Here is a 20,787-nt window from a genome sequence, read left to right on the forward strand (position 1 = left end):
CACATGGCTACTGAACTGGTACACCAATTCCAGGGCCAGTCACACAGCTCTGGAGAACTTTTGTATTGAATCACATTAGAAATTTGAGGACCCCCTGAAACTTATATTTTCTATTTTCTTTTTGAGAGGAGAGTTGATGGGTGACTGCAGTGCCTGAGAATGAAAATACACCCAAAATGGAGGTTTGTAAATAATGGACAAGAGACCCCAATTCTCACTCTAGAGCCATCCTAAACTGTGACAGAGACCAGTCGCCAGAGGGGATGCCTGGGCCTGTCACAACTATAGACACAGTAAGCCCAGTAGACTGTCTCAGACTGCCTGAGTTTCACTGGGCTGAATGGACACACACTGACAGGAGAGACGGAGGGCTGAGTGGACACACACTGACAGGAGGGACGGAGGGCTGAGTGGACACACACTGACAGGAGGGACGGAGGGCTGAGTGGACACACACTGACAGGAGGGACGGAGGGCTGAGTGGACACACACTGACAGGAGGGACGGAGGGGAGGGCAGGAGAGACGGAGGGCTGAGTGGACACACACTGACAGGAGGGACGGAGGGCTGGGAGGACACACACTGACAGGAGGGACGGAGGGCTGAGTGGACACACACTGACATGAGGGAGGGAGGGCTGAGTGGACACACTGACATGAGGGAGGGAGGGCTGAGTGGACACACACTGACAGGAGGGACGGAGGGCTGAATGGACACACACTGACAGGAGGGAGGGCTGAGTGGACACACACTGACAGGAGGGACGGAGGGCTGAATGGACACACACTGACAGGAGGGAGGGCTGAGTGGACACACTGACATGAGGGAGGGAGGGCTGAGTGGACACACACTGACAGGAGGGACGGAGGGCTGAATGGACACACACTGACAGGAGGGAGGGCTGAATGGACACACACTGACAGGAGGGACGGAGGGCTGAATGGACACACTGACAGGAGGGAGGGCTGAGTGGGACAGGGAGGGAGGGCTGAGTGGACACACACTGACAGGAGAGACGGATGAGTGGGACAGGAGGGAGAGGGCTGAGTGGACACACACTGACAGGAGGGACGGAGGGCTGAGTGGACACACACTGACAGGAGGGACGGAGGGCTGAGTGGACACACACACATGAGGGAGGGAGGGCTGAATGGACACACACTGACATGAGGGACGGAGGGCTGAGTGGACACACTGACATGAGGGAGGGAGGGCTGCATGGACACACACTGACATGAGGGAGGGAGGGCTGAGTGGACACACTGACATGAGGGAGGGAGGGCTGAGTGGACACACTGACATGAGGGAGGGAGGGCTGAATGGACACACACTGACATGAGGGACGGAGGGCTGAGTGGACACACACTGACATGAGGGAGGGCAGTGGACTGACATGAGGGAGGGGAGGGCATGAGGGAGGGCTGAGTGGACACACACTGACATGAGGGAGGGCTGAATGGACACACACTGACAGGAGGGACGGAGGGCTGAGTGGACACACACTGACATGAGGAGGGCTGAGGATGAGGGGGCTGAATGGACACACTAACATGAGGGAGGGAGGGCTGAGTGGACACACACTGACATGAGGGAGGGAGGGCTGAGTGGACACACTGACATGAGGGAGGGAGGGCTGAGTGGACACACACTGACATGAGGGAGGGAGGGCTGAGTGGACACACACTGACATGAGGGAGGGAGGGCTGAGTGGACACACACTGACATGAGGGAGGGAGGGCTGAGTGGACACACACTGACAGGAGGGAGGGAGGGCTGAGTGGACACACACTGACAGGAGGGAGGGAGGGCTGAGTGGACACACACTGACAGGAGGGAGGGAGGGCTGAGTGGACACACACTGACAGGAGGGAGGGAGGGCTGAGTGGACACACACTGACAGGAGGGAGGGAGGGCTGAGTGGACACACACTGACAGGAGGGAGGAGGGCTGAGTGGACACACACTGACAGGAGGGAGGGAGGGCTGAGTGGACACACTGACATGAGGGAGGGAGGGCTGAGTGGACACACACTGACAGGAGGGAGGGAGGGCTGAGTGGACACACACTGACAGGAGGGAGGGAGGGCTGAGTGGACACACACTGACATGAGGGAGGGAGGGCTGAGTGGACACACACTGACAGGAGGGAGGGAGGGCTGAGTGGACACACACTGACAGGAGGGAGGGACTGAGTGGACACACACTGACATGAGGGAGGGAGGGCTGAGTGGACACACACTGACAGGAGGGAGGGAGGGCTGAGTGGACACACACTGACATGAGGGAGGGAGGGCTGAGTGGACACACACTGACAGGAGGGAGGGAGGGCTGAGTGGACACACACTGACATGAGGGAGGGAGGGGAGGGCTGGACACACTAACATGGAGGGCTGAGTGGACACACTGACATGAGGGAGGGAGGGCTGAATGGACACACTGACATGAGGGAGGGAGGGCTGAGTGGACACACTAACATGAGGGAGGGAGGGCTGAATGGACACACTGACATGAGGGAGGGAGGGCTGAGTGGACACACTGACATGAGGGAGGGAGGGCTGAGTGGACACACTAACATGAGGGAGGGCTGAGTGGACACACACTGACATGAGGGAGGGAGGGCTGAATGGACACACTAACATGAGGGAGGGAGGGCTGAATGGACACACTAACATGAGGGAGGGAGGGCTGAATGGACACACTGACATGAGGGAGGGAGGGCTGAGTGGACACACTGACATGAGGGAGGGGAGTGGACACACACTGACATGAGGGAGGGCTGAGTGGACACACACTGACATGAGGGAGGGAGGGCTGAATGGACACACTGACATGAGGGAGGGAGGGCTGAGTGGACACACACTGACATGAGGGAGGGAGGGCTGAGTGGACACACTGACATGAGGGAGGGAGGGCTGAGTGGACACACTAACATGAGGAGGGAGGGCTGAATGGACACAAACATGAGGGAGGGACATGAATGGGAGGGGAGAGGGCTGAATGGACACACTAACATGAGGGAGGGAGGGCTGAGTGGACACACACTGACATGAGGGAGGGAGGGCTGAATGGACACACAAACATGAGGGAGGGAGAGCTGAATGGACACACTAACATGAGGGAGGGAGGGCTGAATGGACACACACTAACATGAGGGAGGGAGGGCTGAGTGGACACACACTGACATGAGGGAGGGCTGAGTGGACACACTAACATGAGGGAGGGAGGGCTGAATGGACACACTGACATGAGGGAGGGAGGGCTGAGTGGACACACTAACATGAGGGAGGGAGGGCTGAATGGACACACTAACATGAGGGAGGGAGGGCTGAATGGACACACTGACATGAGGGAGGGAGGGCTGAGTGGACACACTAACATGAGGGAGGGAGGGCTGAGTGGACACACTAACATGAGGGAGGGAGGGCTGAATGGACACACAAACATGAGGGAGGGAGAGCTGAATGGACACACTAACATGAGGGAGGGATGAATGGACACACACTAACATGAGGGAGGGAGGGCTGAGTGGACACACACTGACATGAGGGAGGGAGGGCTGAGTGGACACACACTGACATGAGGGAGGGAGGGCTGAGTGGACACACTAACATGAGGGAGGGGGGGGCTGAGTGGACACACTAACATGAGGGAGGGAGGGCTGAGTGGACACACACTGACATGAGGGAGGGAGGGCTGAATGGACACACTAACATGAGGGAGGGAGGGCTGAGTGGACACACTAACATGAGGGAGGGAGGGCTGAGTGGACACACTAACATGAGGGAGGGAGGGCTGAGTGGACACACACTGACATGAGGGAGGGAGGGGAGGGCTGAGTGGACACACACTAACATGAGGGAGGGAGGGCTGAGTGGACACACTGACATGAGGGAGGGAGGGCTGAATGGACACACTGACATGAGGGAGGGAGGGCTGAGTGGACACACTGACATGAGGGAGGGAGGGCTGAGTGGACACACTAACATGAGGGAGGGAGGGCTGAGTGGACACACACTGACATGAGGGAGGGAGGGCTGAGTGGACACTAACATGAGGGAGGGCTGAGTGGACACACTAACATGAGGGAGGGAGGGCTGAGTGGACACACATGACATGAGGGAGGGAGGGCTGAATGGACACACACTGACATGAGGGAGGGAGGGCTGAGTGGACACACTAACATGAGGGAGGGAGGGCTGAGTGGACACACTGACATGAGGGAGGGAGGGCTGAATGGACACACACTGACATGAGGGAGGGAGGGCTGAATGGACACACACTGACATGAGGGAGGGGAGGGCATGAGGGAGGGAGTGGACACACACTGACATGAGGGAGGGAGGGCATGAATGGACACACACTGACAGGAGGGACGGAGGGGAGGACACACACTGACATGAGGGAGGGCTGAGTGGACACACTAACATGAGGGAGGGAGGGCTGAATGGACACACTAACATGAGGGAGGGAGGGCTGAGTGGACACACACTGACATGAGGGAGGGAGGGCTGAATGGACACACACTGACATGAGGGAGGGAGGGCTGAGTGGACACACACTGACATGAGGGAGGGAGGGCTGAGTGGACACACACTGACATGAGGGAGGGAGGGCTGAGTGGACACACACTGACATGAGGGAGGGAGGGCTGAGTGGACACACACTGACAGGAGGGAGGGAGGGCTGAGTGGACACACTGACAGGAGGGAGGGAGGGCTGATGGACACACACTGACAGGAGGGAGGGAGGGCTGAGTGGACACACACTGACAGGAGGGAGGGAGGGCTGAGTGGACACACTGACATGAGGGAGGGAGGTCTGAATGGACACACTGACAGGAGGGAGGGAGGGCTGAGTGGACACACACTGACAGGAGGGAGGGAGGGCTGAGTGGACACACTGACATGAGGGAGGGAGGGCTGAATGGACACACTGACAGGAGGGAGGGAGGGCATGGACACACTGACAGGAGGGAGGGAGGGCTGAGTGGACACACACTGACATGAGGGAGGGAGGGCTGAGTGGACACACACTGACAGGAGGGAGGGAGGGCTGAGTGGACACACTGACAGGAGGGAGGGAGGGCTGAGTGGACACACACTGACATGAGGGAGGGAGGGCTGAGTGGACACACTGACAGGAGGGAGGGAGGGCTGAGTGGACACACTGACATGAGGGAGGGAGGGCTGAATGGACACACTGACAGGAGGGAGGGAGGGCTGAGTGGACACACACTGACATGAGGGAGGGAGGGCTGAATGGACACACTGACATGAGGGAGGGAGGGCTGAGTGGACACACTAACATGAGGGAGGGAGGGCTGAGTGGACACACTGACATGAGGGAGGGAGGGCTGAATGGACACACTGACATGAGGGAGGGAGGGCTGAGTGGACACACTAACATGAGGGAGGGAGGGCTGAGTGGACACACTGACATGAGGGAGGGAGGGCTGAGTGGACACACTGACATGAGGGAGGGAGGGCTGAGTGGACACACTAACATGAGGGAGGGCTGAGTGGGACATGAGGGAGGGAGGGCTGAATGGACACACTAACATGAGGGAGGGAGGGCTGAATGGACACACTAACATGAGGGAGGGAGGGCTGAATGGACACACTGACATGAGGGAGGGAGGGACACACACTGACATGAGGGAGGGCTGAGTGGACACACTGACATGAGGGAGGGAGGGCTGAATGGACACACTAACATGAGGGAGGGAGGGCTGAATGGACACACTAACATGAGGGAGGGCTGAGTGGACACACACTGACATGAGGGAGGGAGGGCTGAATGGACACACTGACATGAGGGAGGGAGGGCTGAATGGACACACTGACATGAGGGAGGGAGGGCTGAGTGGACACACTGACATGAGGGAGGGAGGGCTGAATGGACACACTGACATGAGGGAGGGAGGGCTGAGTGGACACACACTGACATGAGGGAGGGAGGGCATGAAGTGGACACACTGACATGAGGGAGGGAGGGCTGAATGGACACACTGACATGAGGGAGGGAGGGCTGAGTGGACACACACTGACATGAGGGAGGGAGGCTGGGCTGAGTGGACACACTGACATGAGGGAGGGAGGGCTGAGTGGACACACTGACATGAGGGAGGGAGGGCTGAATGGACACACAAACATGAGGGAGGGAGGGCTGAATGGACACACTGACATGAGGGAGGGAGGGCTGATGGACACACACTGACATGAGGGAGGGAGGGCTGAGTGGACACACACTGACATGAGGGAGGGGATGGGCTGAGCTGAATGGACACACTAACATGAGGGACATGATGGACACACACTAACATGAGGGAGGGAGGGCTGAGTGGACACACTGACATGAGGGAGGGGAGGGCTGAATGATGAGGGAGGGAGGGCTGAATGGACACACTGACATGAGGGAGGGAGGGCTGAATGGACACACTGACATGAGGGAGGGAGGGCTGAATGGACACACTGACATGAGGGAGGGAGGGCTGAATGGACACACTGACATGAGGGAGGGAGGGCTGAGTGGACACACTAACATGAGGGAGGGAGGGCTGAGTGGACACACTAACATGAGGGAGGGAGGGCTGAATGGACACACTGACATGAGGGAGGGAGGCTGAATGGGCTGAATGGACACACACTGACATGAGGGAGGGAGGGAGTGGACACACACTGACATGAGGGAGGGAGGGCTGAGTGGACACACTGACATGAGGGAGGGAGGGCTGAGTGGACACACACTGACATGAGGGAGGGAGGGCTGAATGGACACACACACTGACATGAGGGAGGGGGAGGGCTGAGTGGACACACACTGACATGAGGGAGGGAGGGCTGAGTGGACACACTGACATGAGGGAGGGAGGGCTGAGTGGACACACACTGACATGATGAGGGAGGGAGGGCTGAGTGGACACACACTGACATGAGGGAGGGAGGGCTGAGTGGACACACTAACATGAGGGAGGGGAGGGGGGCTGGGCACACTGACATGAGGGAGGGTGGAGTGGACACAACTGACATGAGGGAGGGAGGGCTGAGTGGACACACACTGACATGAGGGAGGGAGGGCTGAGTGGACACACACTGACATGAGGGACTAACATGAGGGAGGGCTGAGTGGGAGGGAGGGCTGAGGACACACTGACATGAGGGAGGGCTGAGTGGACACACTGACATGAGGGAGGGAGGGCTGAATGGACACACACTGACATGAGGGAGGGAGGGCTGAGTGACATGAGGGAGGGAGGGCTGAGGGGAGGGAGTGGACACACACTGACATGAGGACACACTAACATGAGGGAGGGAGGGCTGAGTGGACACACACTGACATGAGGGAGGGAGGGCTGAGTGGACACACACTGACATGAGGGGGAGGGAGTGGACACACTGACATGAGGGGGGGAGGGCTGAGTGGACACACTGACATGAGGGAGGGAGGGCTGAGTGGACACACACTGACATGAGGGAGGGAGGGCTGAGTGGACACACACTGACATGAGGGAGGGAGGGCTGAGTGGACACACTAACATGAGGGAGGGAGGGCTGAGTGGACACACACATACAGGTTACCTATAGAGGCATACAGATGTTGTTACACATGTACTGGACACACAAATTTGTAGACATACATATACTGTACTAACACACACACGCACACCACACACACACACACACACACACACACAGAGTCTCACCCAGTTGATGAGGACGTAGCGTGGCAGTGCGGCTGTGGGCTCCTTCAGGCTGCAGAAGCCGTACATGACCCGGCCATTATCAAAGGTCACTGTGATCTCTGGTAGACCTCCAGCTTGAGGAGGAGGGGAGGAGGAGAAGAGGGGGAGAGAGAGGAGGGGTAAGGAGAGTAGGAAGGGTAAGGGGAGTAGGAGGAAGACGAGGAGAGGGAGAGGAGAGTGGAATAGGAGGAGGGAGAAAACACTGATGAGAAGAAAGAGAGGTAGTGTTTACAGAAAAACACATCACTCTCAAGGCTGATCTGACCGTTCCACACTGACACAGTCTATGTCCTCCTCCACATTATGTTGCCCAGTGCTCTTCAGCGACTCACAGTTCAATGCTCCTACGGTATTCTGTTCCAGGTACAAACTAGCCTGGTGGAACCAGCCAGGTTGTATGATAGCTCACTTTCTATTTCACTTCACACCTTTTATTTCTTTTTTATTTTACCTTTATTTAACTAGGCAAGTCAGTTAAGAACAAATTCTTATTTTCAATGACCACCTCGGTTAACTGCCTGTTCAGGGGCAGAACGACAGATTTGTACCTTGTCAGCTCGGGGATTTGAACTTGCAACCTTCCGGTTCCTAGCCCAACGCACTAACCACTAGGCTTCCCTGCCGCCCCATAGGCAGCTCTCTGCCCTATATGATCCTTACCGTTACCATCCAATATAATCATTCAATAGCTTGATATTGATAGTTCTGGCTGGTTGGTGGGCCCAAGCATTTCCTTCATGACATACACTGAGGAGAGCTGCAGTCTGGTAGCATTGAAAATAGGCAACTTCCAATGAGCTGTTGTCAACTGTAACAACGAGCTGTTGAAACATTAAAATCTCTTCGATGGTAAACGTATTGAGATGGAGAGACCGCTGACCGTGGTTGGGTCAAGTAGGATGGGGACTAGAGTGCAGACACATAAACACAGACTTGCTTCCTAAACAGGGTCATGATGAGCCCTGAGACAGACGCCCACACTCACACCTGACTGCTCCAACGCAAGTGAACAGAGCTGACACCAATGCCATCACACACTCACAAACACACTCCAAACCCCATCTGTCCAATCAGAGTCAGGTCTCACTGGTCCAGCCCATCCACTCCACCTACTCTACACCAATAGGATGACTGATTGGTCTGCCTCACCACAATCATAGGCATGGCAATAAATCATGCTTCGTGTGTGGGATGCTGTGTATCCCAGAGCTTTCCCAGATTCCAACCCTCCACTAATAGTGGATCTCACAAGACCAGGCCAAGCTGGTCTCCCAGACATGATTAACAGAGCAGTGTGAGGAGCAGTATGCACTGCTATGAGATATGGTTCACTGTTATTAACAGGCATAATAATCAACTTTGCGTAGCCATTTAGAGGGTTGGACCAGCAACCGATAGATCACTGGTTTAAATCTTCGAGCCGACTAAGTAAAAAACGTAACCCTAATTGCTCCTGTAAATGACTTAATGACTAAAATGTCAAATGTACAAAAATGTAATAATGATTATGCATTCCTAATGGAATAGTTAGCACCTCAACAAAACATGATTTCCTTTTCATGTGATTGTTAACACCGACAACAATGGCTGGCTGTCACCTTCAATGGAGGCCTCAAAGCCAGTGAGTATGTCCTCTACTGACACATTTCCCCTCCAGACAAACAGTCATTATTAGTCAGTTGCAGGCTCTTTACCCTCATCTCAATACATGTTATCAATGCAAGAGGCACAGAGAGTACAGTGGAAACAAATAAACCAGAACAACAATCAATCATCTTCAGATCTCATGGTGGAGTTTGCTTACCTCCTGATGATGCCAGAGTCAAATCATTGCTGTTGCCCTCATATGAGAACAAGGCCCTGCATGAGAGAAACACACAGAGAGAGAGAGACCGTCAGACATTTAGACTCCAGAACAACACAGCATCCAAGCATAACAGCCATACTGTCTTTCACCAGAACTTTATCCAGTATGATTCTATTTTACATTCATACAGTGGTAACTATATGAACAAGGGGAGGAAGAGGGAGAGGGTACGGGTTGGAACACGCTCCACTCAAGGCCAATACTCTACACACCAGTTCACAGGTGCTGTTAGTCCTGAGGAGTGGATAGGAGAGAGAATGGCATCATCTATTCACTTAGCTGTGTAAGAAGGTAATGCCTGGAGCGATTAACTAGCTTTAGAAACAAAATCCAATTTCAATGAATTCTGCTGGTTTTACGGCATTAGATAGAAAGGTACTCAGGCTAAACTGTCGGTATTATTGTTCCCATTCTGAAGACAATGAGAGGAGATAGAGACATATAATTATTATCTGAATCTAGCAATGCAGTGAGACTCTATTACCCAGAATTCTACACAGAGAGAGAGAGACAGAGAGAGAGAGAGAGACAGAGAGAGAGACAGAGAGAGATATAGAGATGTGTGTGTGTAGGTAGATATGTGCGTACGCACATGTGAGACAATAAACAGATTATAAACATGTTTAATTAATGACTGTGGGAATACAGTCTCTCTTCCGCCTGGATTATAGCGGGACCATCGCATACCAGCACTCTAGTAATAATACACACACGTACACACACAGCCAAGGGGTGAATGAAGGAGAGTGGGATTACTGTATGCCAGCAAGGCAGTAACAGACATCCTACATTTCCAGATGAATCTGGTTGACCTTCCTCTATAATGTACTGTGGTGTCTGTTCAGCCAGCCATGAGGCTTCTATCAGAAGGACTGGCTAATCCCTCTCTGTTTCTCTTCATCCCCTCATCCCTTTGTGTCTCCAATCTCCTTCCCTCTCACTCCCTCCTTCTCTCTCACTCCCTCCTTCCCTCTCACTCCCTCATTCCCTCACTCCCTCCTTCCCTCTCACTCCCTCCTTCCCTCACTCCCTCCTTCCCTCCTTCCCTCTCACTCCCTCCTTCCCTCTCACTCCCTCATTCCCTCCTTCCCTCTCACTCCCTCCTTCCCTCACTCCCTCCTTCCCTCCTTACCTCCCACTCCCTTCTTCCCTCACTCCCTCCTTTCCTCTCACTCCCTCCTTCCCTCACTCCCTCCTTCCCTCTCACTCCCTCCTTCCCTCCCTCCTCCTTCCCTCACTCCCTCCTTCCTTCTCCCTCCCCTTCCCTCTCACTCCCTCCTTCCTCTCCTCCCTCCTTCCCTCACTCCCTCCTTCCTTCTCCCTCCCTCCTTCCCTCACTCCCTCCCTCCTTCCCTCACTCCCCTCCTTCCCTCTCACTCTCCCTCCTTCCCTCACTCCTCCCTTCCCCTCACTCCCTCCTTCCCTCACTCCCTCCTTCCCTCTCACTCCCTCCTTCCCCTCACTCCCTCCTTCCTTCTCCTCCCTCCTTCCCCTCACTCCCTCCTTCCTTCTCCTCCCTCCTTCCCCTCACTCCCTCCTCCTCCTTCCTCTCACTCCCTCCTTCCCCTCACTCCCTCCTTCCCTCCCTCCTTCCTCTTCCTCCTTCCCTCCCTCTCACTCCCTCCTTCCCTCACTCCCCCTCCTTCCCCTCCTCCCTCCTTCCCTCACTCCCTCCTTCCCTCCTTCCCTCTCACTCCCTCCTTCCCTCTCACTCCCTCCTTCCCTCACTCCCTCCTTCCCTCTCACTCCCTCCTCCCTCACTCCCTCCTTCCCTCACTCCCTCCTTCCCTCTCACTCCCTCCTTCCTCTCACTCCCTCCTTCCCTCTCACTCCCTCCTTCCCTCACTCCCTCCTTCCTTCCCCTCCTTCCCTCCTTCCCTCCTTCCCTCTCCTTCTCACTCCCTCCTTCCCTCTCACTCCCTCCTTCCCTCTCACTCCCTCCTTCCCTCTCACTCCCTCCTTCCCTCACTCCCTCCTTCCCTCTCACTCCCTCCTTCCCTCACTCCCTCCTTCCCTCTCACTCCCTCCTTCCCTCTCACTCCCTCCTTCCCTCACTCCCTCCCTCCCTCCTCCCTCCTCACTCCCTCCTTCCCTCTCACTCCCTCCTTCCCCTCACTCCCCCTTCCTTCCCTCCCCCACTCCCTCCTTCCTCACTCCCTCCTTCCCTCACTCCCTCCTTCCCCTCTCACTCCCTCCTCCTTCCCTCTCACTCCCTCCTTCCCCTCTCCTCCCTCCTTCCCTCCTCCCTCCTTCCCCCTCCCCTCACTCCCTCCTTCCCCCTCACTCCCTCCTTCCCTCTCACTCCCTCCTTCCCTCCCCCTCCTCCTTCCCTCTCCCTCCTTCCCTCACTCCCTCCTTCCTCTCACCCTCCTTCCCTCCTCCCTCCTTCCCCTCACTCCCTCCTCCCCTCACTCCCTCCTTCCCTCTCACTCCCTCCTTCCCTCTCACTCCCTCCTTCCCTCTCACTCCCTCCTTCCCTCTCTCCCTCGGTCTCCAAGCGTATAGGTCTGCAAGGCCTTAATGGTCCTGTCTCTCAGACCAGCTGTCCTTTCTCTCCTCGTCTCCGCAGGGTTCTCTCTCTCTCTCTCTCTCTCTCTCTCTCTTTCTCAATTCAATTTCAATGTAAGGGCTTTATTGGTATGGGAAACATATGGTAACATTGCCAAAGTGATTGAAATAAATAATAAACAAAAGTGAAATAAAAAATAAAAATTAACAGTAAACATTACAATCACAGAAGTTCCAAAAGAATAAAAACATTTCGAATTTCATATTACAGTATATCACAAAAGTGAGTACACCCCTCACATTTTTGTAAATATTTGAGTATATCTGTTCATGTGACAACACTGAAGAAATGACACTTTGCTACAATGTAAAGTAGTGAGTGTACAGCTTGTATAACCGTGTAAATTTGCCCTCCCCTCAAAATAACTCAACACACAGCCATTAATGTCTAAACCGCTGGCAACAAAAGTGAGTACACCCCTAAGTGAAAATGTCCAAATTGGGCCCAATTAGCCATTTTCCCTCCCCAGTGTCATGTGACTTGTTAGTGTTACAAGGTCTCAGGTGTGAATGGGGAGCAGGTGTGTTAAATTTGGTGTCATCGCTCCCAAACTCCCTCATACTGACTGGTCACTGGAAGTTCAACATGGCACCTCATGGCAAAGAAATCTCTGAGGATCTGAAAAAAGAATTGTTGCTCTACATAAAGATGGCTTGGGCTATAAGAAGATTGCCAAGACCCTGAAACTGAGCTGCAGCACGGTGGCCAAGACCATACAGCGGTTTAACTGGACAGGTTCCACTCAGAACAGGCCTCGCCATGGTCGACCAAAGAAGTTGAGTGCACGTGCTCAGCTTCATATCCAGAGGTTGTCTTTGGGAAATAGACGTATGAGTGCTGCCAGCATTGCTGCAGAGGTTGAAGGGGTGGGGGGTCAGCCTGTCAGAGCTCAGACCATACGCTGTACACTGCATCAAATTGGTCTGCATGGCTGTCGTCCCAGAAGGAAGCCTCTTCTAAAGATGATGCACAAGAAAGCCTGCAAACAGTTTGCTGAAGACAAGCAGACTAAGGACATGGATTACTGGAACCATGTCCTGTGGTCTGATGAGACCAAGATCAACTTATTTGGTTCAGATGGTGTCAAGCGTGTGTGGCGGCAACCAGGTGAGGAGTACAAAGACAAGTGTGTCTTGCCTACAGTCAAGTATGGTGGTGGGAGTGTCATGGTCTAGGGCTGCATGAGTGCTGCCGGCACTGGCGAGCTACAGTTCATTGAGGGAGCTACAGTTCATTGAGGGAACCATGAATGCCAACATGTACTGTGACATACTGAAGCAGAGCATGATCCCCTCCCTTCGGAGACTGGGCCGCAGGGCAGTATTCCAACATGATAACGACCCCAAACACACCTTCAAGACGACCACTGCCTTGCAGCTGAAGCTGAAGGTAAAGGTGATGGACTGGCCAAGCATGTCTCCAGACCTAAACCCTATTGAGTATCCGTGGGTTATCCTCAAACGGAAGGTAGAGGAGTGCAAGGTCTCTTAACATCCACCAGCTCCGTGATGTCGTCATGGAGGAGTGGAAGAGGACTCCAGTGGCAACCTGTGAAGCTCTGGTGAACTCCATGCCCAAGAGGGTTTAGGCAGTGCTGGAAAATGATGGTGGCCACACAAAATATTGACACTTTGGGCCCAATTTGGACATTTTCACTTAGGGGTGTGTACTCACTTTTGTTGCCAGCGGTTTAGACATTAATGGCTGTGTGTTGAGTTATTTTGAGGGGACAGCAAATTTACACGGTTATACAAGCTGTACACTCACTACTTTACATTGTAGCAAAGTGTCTTTTCTTCAGTGTTGTCACATGAAAAGATATACTCAAATTTTTACAAAAATGTGAGGGGGTGTACTCACTTTTGTGATATACTGTATGTCTATATACAGTGTTGTAACGATTTGCAAATATTTTAAGTACAAAAGGGAAAATAAATAAAAATAAATATGAGTTGTATTTACAATGTTGTTTGTTCTTCTGGTTGCCCCTTTCTTGTGGCAATAGGTCACAAATGTTGCTGCTGTGATGGCACACTGTGGTATTTCACCCAGTAGATATGGGAGTTTATCAAAATTGGGTTTGTTTTCAAATTCTTTGTGGATTTGTGTAATTTGAGGGAAATATGTGTCTCTAATATGGTCATACATTTGGCAGGAGGTTAGGAAGTGCAGCTCAGTTTCCACCTCATTTTGTGGGCAGTGTGCACATATCCTGTCTTCTCTTGAGAGCCATGTCTGCCTACAAGGCTATGCTCACTGAGTCTGTACATAGTCAAAGCTTTCCTTAAGTTTGGGTCAGTCACAGTGGTCAGGTATTCTGCCACTGAGTACTCTCTGTTTAGGGCCAAATAGCATTCTAGTTTGCTCTGTTTTTTTGTTCATTCTTTCCAATGTGTCAAGTAATTATCTTTTTGTTTTCTCATGATTTGGTTGGGTCTAGTTATGCTGCTGTCCTGGGGCTCTGTGGGGTATGTTTGTGAACAGAGGCCCAGGACCAGCTTGCTTAGGGGACTCTTCTCCAGGTTCATCTCTCTGTAGGTGATGGCTTTGTTATAGAAGGTTTGGGAATCGCTTCCTTTTAGGTGGTTGCAGAATTGAACATCTCTTTTCTGTATTTTGATAATTAGTGGGTATCGGCCTAATTCTGCTCTGCATGCATTATTTGGTGTTCTACGTTGTACGCAAAGGATATTTTTGCAGAATTCTGCATGCAGAGTCTCAATTTGGTGTGTTCCATTTTGTGAAATCTTGGTTGGTGAGCGGACCCTGACCTCACAACCATAAAGGGCAATGGATTCTATAACTGATTCGAGTATTTTTAGCCAGATGCTTATTGGTATGTCGAATTTTCTGTTCCTTTTGATGGCATAGAAGGCCCTTCTTGCCTTGTCTCTTAGCTCGTTCACAGCTTTGTGGAAGTTACCTGTGGCGCTGATGTTTAGGCTGAGGCGTGTATAGTTGTTTGTGTGCTCTAGGGCAACGGTGTTGAGATGGAATATGCATTTGTGGTCCTGGCGACTGGACCTTTTTTGGAACACCATTATTTTTGTCTTACTGAGATTTAACTTCCTCCCCCTACACTTTTCCCTCTTACATTACTGAAGCCATACAAGTACTATTTCATAAGGACCACTTAAAGCCTGTTGTATTCAAGCCACCCTTCAGTCTCCTTACTTTGTATCAATTTCCGTCCCCAGCTATAGCAGAGTAGGGATATTTTTAAGCAGGCCTCTCTCTGGCTGGCCTAACCCTCCCCATCCCCCTCTCCTCTCCCCACCCCAGCCCACCACACCCAGTAGCTCATCTACAGTCTGTCTGGGACACACCAGGGCCAGTGAGCTGAGAAAAGACTGGGATGCAGGGTGACAATGGAGAGAGAGAGAAAATAAGAGAGATAAGGGGAGAGAGAGATAAGTGGAGAGAGAGAGAGGGGAAGAGTCAGAGAGAGAGAGAGTGAGTGTGTGGAGGAAGAAAGAGAAAGATAGGGGTGAAAGAGAAGGATAGACATGGAGAGAGAGAGAGAGAGCGAAAGAAAGAGACAGAAATTGGAGGTAGAGAAACCGAGAGAGAGAATGTATGAGCTAGTTCACGTGTAGAACTATAAATAATTCCCTTTAAAGCAGACTCGTTTTATTATTCATAAAAGACTGGCATGACCTAGAAACAGCTCTGCTCTGTGGAGCCTATGTCACTGGGCCTGGAGAGAGAGAGAGAGAGAGAGAGAGAGAGAGAGAGAGAGAGAGAGAGAGAGAGAGAGAGAGAGAGAGACTGCATGGCATACAGCAGGCATGGAGCTACTGCTGAGGGGGAGAGAGATGGGGAGTGCGACATGTGGGGGAGGGGTGAATAGGAGGGAGGGGTTCAGAAGGGTGTCCAAATGAGAGAGGGGGGTGGGGGTGAGGGGGTATGTGGATGGTGAAGAGAGAAGGGTAGAGGAAAGGGGAAGTAGATGTATGGGAGCTGGAAAGGGAGACACATGGGAGCTGGAGGGGGGTCAAAGCATGGGACATGTGTGGATTCATGGGAGCTGGAGTGAGGGAGTGAGAGACACATGGGAGCTGGAGTGAGGGAGTGAGAGACGCATGGGAGCCGGAGTGAGGGAGTGAGAGAACGCATGGGAGCTGGAGTGAGGGAGTGAGAGAACACATGGGAGCTGGAGTGATGGAGTGAGAGAACGCATGGGAGCTGGAGTGAGAGACGCATGGGAGCTGGAGTGAGGGAGTGAGAGAACGCATGGGAGCTGGAGTGAGGGAGTGAGAGAACGCATGGGAGCTGGAGTGAGGGAGTGAGAGAACGCATGGGAGCTGGAGTGAGGGAGTGAGAGAACGCATGGGAGCTGGAGTGAGGGAGTGAGAGAACGCATGGGAGCTGGAGTAAGGGATGGGAGCTGGATCTGGAGTGAGGGAGTGAGAGAACACATGGGAGCTGGAGTGAGGGAGTGAGAGAACGCATGGGAGCTGGAGTGAGGGAGAGAGAACATGGGATCTGGATGGGAGCTGGAGTGAGGGAGGAGAGAACGCATGGGAGAATGCATGGGAGCTGGAGTGAGAGGATGGGAGCTGGAGTGAGAGAACACATGGGATCTGGAGTGAGGGAGTGAGAGAACGCATGGGAGCTGGAGTGAGGGAGTGAGAGAACGCATGGGAGCTGGAGTGAGGGAATGCATGGGAGCTGGAGTGAGGGAGTGAGAGAACGCATGGGAGCTGGAGTGAGAGAATGCAGGGGAGCGGGGTTGAGGGAGTGAGAGAATGCATGGGAGCTGGAGTGACGGTGTGAGAGAATGCAGGGGAGCGGGGGTGAGGGTGTGAGAGAATGCAGGGGAGAGGGGTGCGGGAGTGAGAGCGAGGGTGCTGGGGCCCTCCTCTATTGTCTCCCAGGGTGGGAAAGAGGGAATGAGCGGGCTGGGACTGAGAGTCCCTCACTATAGACCAATTACACTTCAATATCAGAGAGGAGGGCTAAAAACAAGAAAAACAAGACTCCAGGGGGGGGGGGCAGAGAATGTGAGCAAGAAATAGAAACAGAGAAAGGGATTTTATGAAGATGGGGTCGAGACAGGAAATTAGAAACTAATAGAGAGGGTAGATAGAGAGCTGAAACACTGTGGAAAACCCAGCAGATAGCCTATTAGTGTGAGTCTCTCAGTCTCCTCTCTGCTAATAGTGCTGTAGATGGAGGGAGAGTGATGGAGAGATGGAGCGAGAGATCAATGGTATCAGAGGAGAAGAAGAGAGGAAGACATACCAATAGGCCGTCAGCAGTCAAATAGATTTCATTCGAACCCCCCGCAACTAATTTCAGAACCATGTCATCGATGATCAAGCCGACGCTCGCCCCCAGCACAAACAACTAATCTGATTGGCTCTCGGAGGGTCATGGTGCCCAATCGGGGCTGTTTGTCATGACAAAGGTCTACCCTTCTAGGAAGGTGAGTCAACGTTTCCTAAACACCACCCAAAGCGACCGGCAGAGACAAAATAATCCAATACAGACGCCACATCTTGCTTTAATAAAGGTTTCATATGTTGAAAGCCGCTCTAATGTCCACACACACACACACACACACACACACACACACACACACACACACACACACACACACACACACACACACACACACACACACACACACAGGTTGTGCCAGGTTGTTTTTCCCAAAACGAGGTCGGGTGGCTCAGCCCAAATACATGCACCTCCTGTCATGACTCTCCTGATCCGAAGTATCAGGTTACAGTGGGCCCGCTCTACAGCGCCCTCGCTCTCCCACAGAGGGGGAGAGGGGTGAAGTTGGCCGTTTTATGACGGTCCTAAATACCTTGTAGAAACTCTGCTTTATGGCTCTGCAGGATGGAGGGGAAAGAAACATTTTGTTACAAGGAGATTCCTCCCGTCTAAAATCCAACATCAAAAGGCTGGATAATGAAACAATATTTCTATAATCCAAACATTGGGAATAGTCCATGGGTATTTAAAGAAAGCAGTGTCCAACAGTTATTGTTTTGTGATATCATGAAGGACGGTATAACTAAATAACTGTACCTCTACAAATGTATACATCCCAGTTATCAGATTCACATTTAAATGTTGTGGAACTTATATGATTAAATATGAAACTATTTGTGAGAAGACGTAATGTGATGTTAGCCTTCCAAATGCGAGAATTGTTTTTCATATAACGTCTTAACCAGTCAGTGACCACACCCACGTGAGCAGAGACATTATGTTGGTGTCATGGGACGCCACTTTTGCCAGAGTGAATTAACATATTAACATATTACACCAAGCAGGCAGACGGTGTTGAACCGGACATCACGAATGGCTAGAATCTACGAGACCAGAAAAACATGGAGTGTGGCTGCACGTTGAAATGGTAGGAATTTAAATCTCTAGAGGCCAGTACATTGCCGGGTTGCTACGGTTGTGTAAAATGGTTCAAGCTCTATATTAGACCAATGTGACCGACAGAGTGAGCTGAAAGGTACGAAATGGTTAGAAACTCTGAAACTCTCTCGAGAAGAAGAAGACGACAAGGGAACATTCAGTCTGCAGCTGTTTAAGTACTTTTGTCTAGTAAACTCGACAGAGAACCACCGGGTGGTACTCTGAAAGATCCATTCTAACGAACACTTCCTCTGGAAGATTCGGTCTAACAGACACTCCGAGACAGAGAAGCTACAGCTACAAAGGACATGGTGACCTCTGTTGGACAACCAGAAACTTACACAACCAGAGACGTTCTGTCTAATTACTCCTCGTAGATGGGTCGAGTGTTGTCAACAGAGAGACAGCAAAGACATACAGACGTAAATATGCACACAATGAGCGGCCGTTTATGTGCAAAGTATTCGCATTTCCATGAGCTTAGTTATCAGCTGTGTGAACGATAGTGGAATTCCTTTGGCTCTACCTTTCCCTCTCTTTTGAATCCGCCATTTTGTGTTCAGGCCGTCATATCGGTTTAGTCCACTAGGGACTTTTCATTGCATTGTGTAGTAATCAATGTGTAAACTATCCTGTTTGTGTGTTTATGTAATTCTGTGTGATTATTTAGTTAGTTAGTGAATAATTAATTAAGTCAATTTGTATATCGCTGATTCATCATTTATTCTAGGGTTTGTGCAGATATTCAAGAGTTTTGCGATATTCAGAATGAGACTGATAAGGTAAAAAAGAATGAATGAATTGACTGTGACTGATGTAAGAGATATTTATATCTTCAGAGTTTAGTCGGGAGATAGTTTCTCGTTAAATAACTTTTCCCGTGGTGACCCAGATTACTATTTAATTAATTGTTATATGATTAATTTAATCACGTAATGATTGAACGTGGTATGTAATTATTTGATAAAATAACAGTCAAACACATTAATGATAGTCACGACACGACACTCCCATTGGTGACAGATGGGTCAGAAGACGGGTCATATAGGTGGAGGAGTTCTAACTGTGTGGCTGACTAGCACTGGCTCAGCGAGTTCATATCCTTATGGATGGGGAGGAATTTTGAGATTGGAACTCTGATTGTGTGTATTTAACAGGTTGAGCCCAGGGGCACCTCAGCTGTCAATCACAATGAGTGGGTCTCTATGGGAGGGCTTTACATTTACAGTTGAAGTCGGACGTTTACATACACTCAGGTTGGAGTCATTAAAACTAATTTTTCAACCACTCCACAAATTTCTTGTTAACAAACTATAGTTTTGGCAAGTCGGTTAGGACATCTACTTTGTGCATGACACAAGTCATTATTTCACTTAGAATTCACTGTATCACAATTCCAGTGGGTCAGAAGTTTACATACACAAGGTTGACTGTGCCTTTAAACAGCTTAGAAAATTCCAGAAAATAATGTCATGGCTTTAGAAGCTTCTGATAGGCTAATTGACATCATTTGAGTCAATTGGAGGTGTAGCTGTGGATGTATTTCAAGGCCTACCTTCAAACCCAATGCCTCTTTGCTTGACATAATGGGAAAATCAAAAGAAATCAGCCAAGACCTCAGAAAAAAATTGTAGACCTCCACAAGTCTGGTTCATCTTTGGGAGCAATTTCCAAATGCCTGAAGGTACCATGTTCATCTGTACAAACAATAACACGCAAGTATAAACACCATAGGATCACGCAGCTGTCATACCTCTCAGGAAGGAGACGCGTTCTGTCTTCTAGAGATGAATGTACTTTGGTGCGAAAAGTGCAAATCAATCCCAGAACAACAGCAAAGGACCTTGTGAAGATGCTGGAGGAAACAGGTACAAAGTATCTATATCCACAGTAAAACGAGTCCTATATCGACATAACCTGAAAGGCCGCTAAGCAAGGAAGAAGCCACTGCTCCAAAACCGCCATGAAAAAGACAGACTGGTTTGCAAATGCACATGGGGACAAAGATCATACTTTTTGGAGAAATGTCCTCTGGTCTGATGAAACAGAAATAGAACTGTTTGGCCATAATGCCCTTTGTTATGTTTGGAGGAAAAGGGGGAGGCTTGCAAGCCGAAGAACACCATCCCAACCGTGAAGCACGGGAGTGGCAGCATTATGTTGTGGGGGTGCTTTGCGGCAGGAGGGACTGGTGCACTTCACAAATAGACAATATATTGATATATTGAAG

The 20,787-nt window shown here is 51.4% G+C and overlaps 1 protein-coding gene across 1 annotated transcript in view; it reads right to left on the reverse strand.

Moving 5' to 3' along the window:
• LOC135550729 (drebrin-like) overlaps positions 1-20,787 on the reverse strand; it is a 128,332-nt gene that overhangs the window by 26,211 nt on the left and 81,334 nt on the right. Inside the window, exons 2-3 of the mRNA XM_064981786.1 lie at positions 9,545-9,600; positions 7,702-7,814 (exon numbers count right to left, since the gene is read on the reverse strand). Of these exons, the coding sequence (XP_064837858.1) occupies positions 7,702-7,814; positions 9,545-9,600 (169 nt within the window). The remainder of the gene's footprint in view (positions 1-7,701; positions 7,815-9,544; positions 9,601-20,787) is intronic.

Source organism: Oncorhynchus masou, chromosome 12 (genome assembly GCF_036934945.1).
Source record: "Oncorhynchus masou masou isolate Uvic2021 chromosome 12, UVic_Omas_1.1, whole genome shotgun sequence".
Taxonomy (NCBI): domain Eukaryota; kingdom Metazoa; phylum Chordata; class Actinopteri; order Salmoniformes; family Salmonidae; genus Oncorhynchus; species Oncorhynchus masou.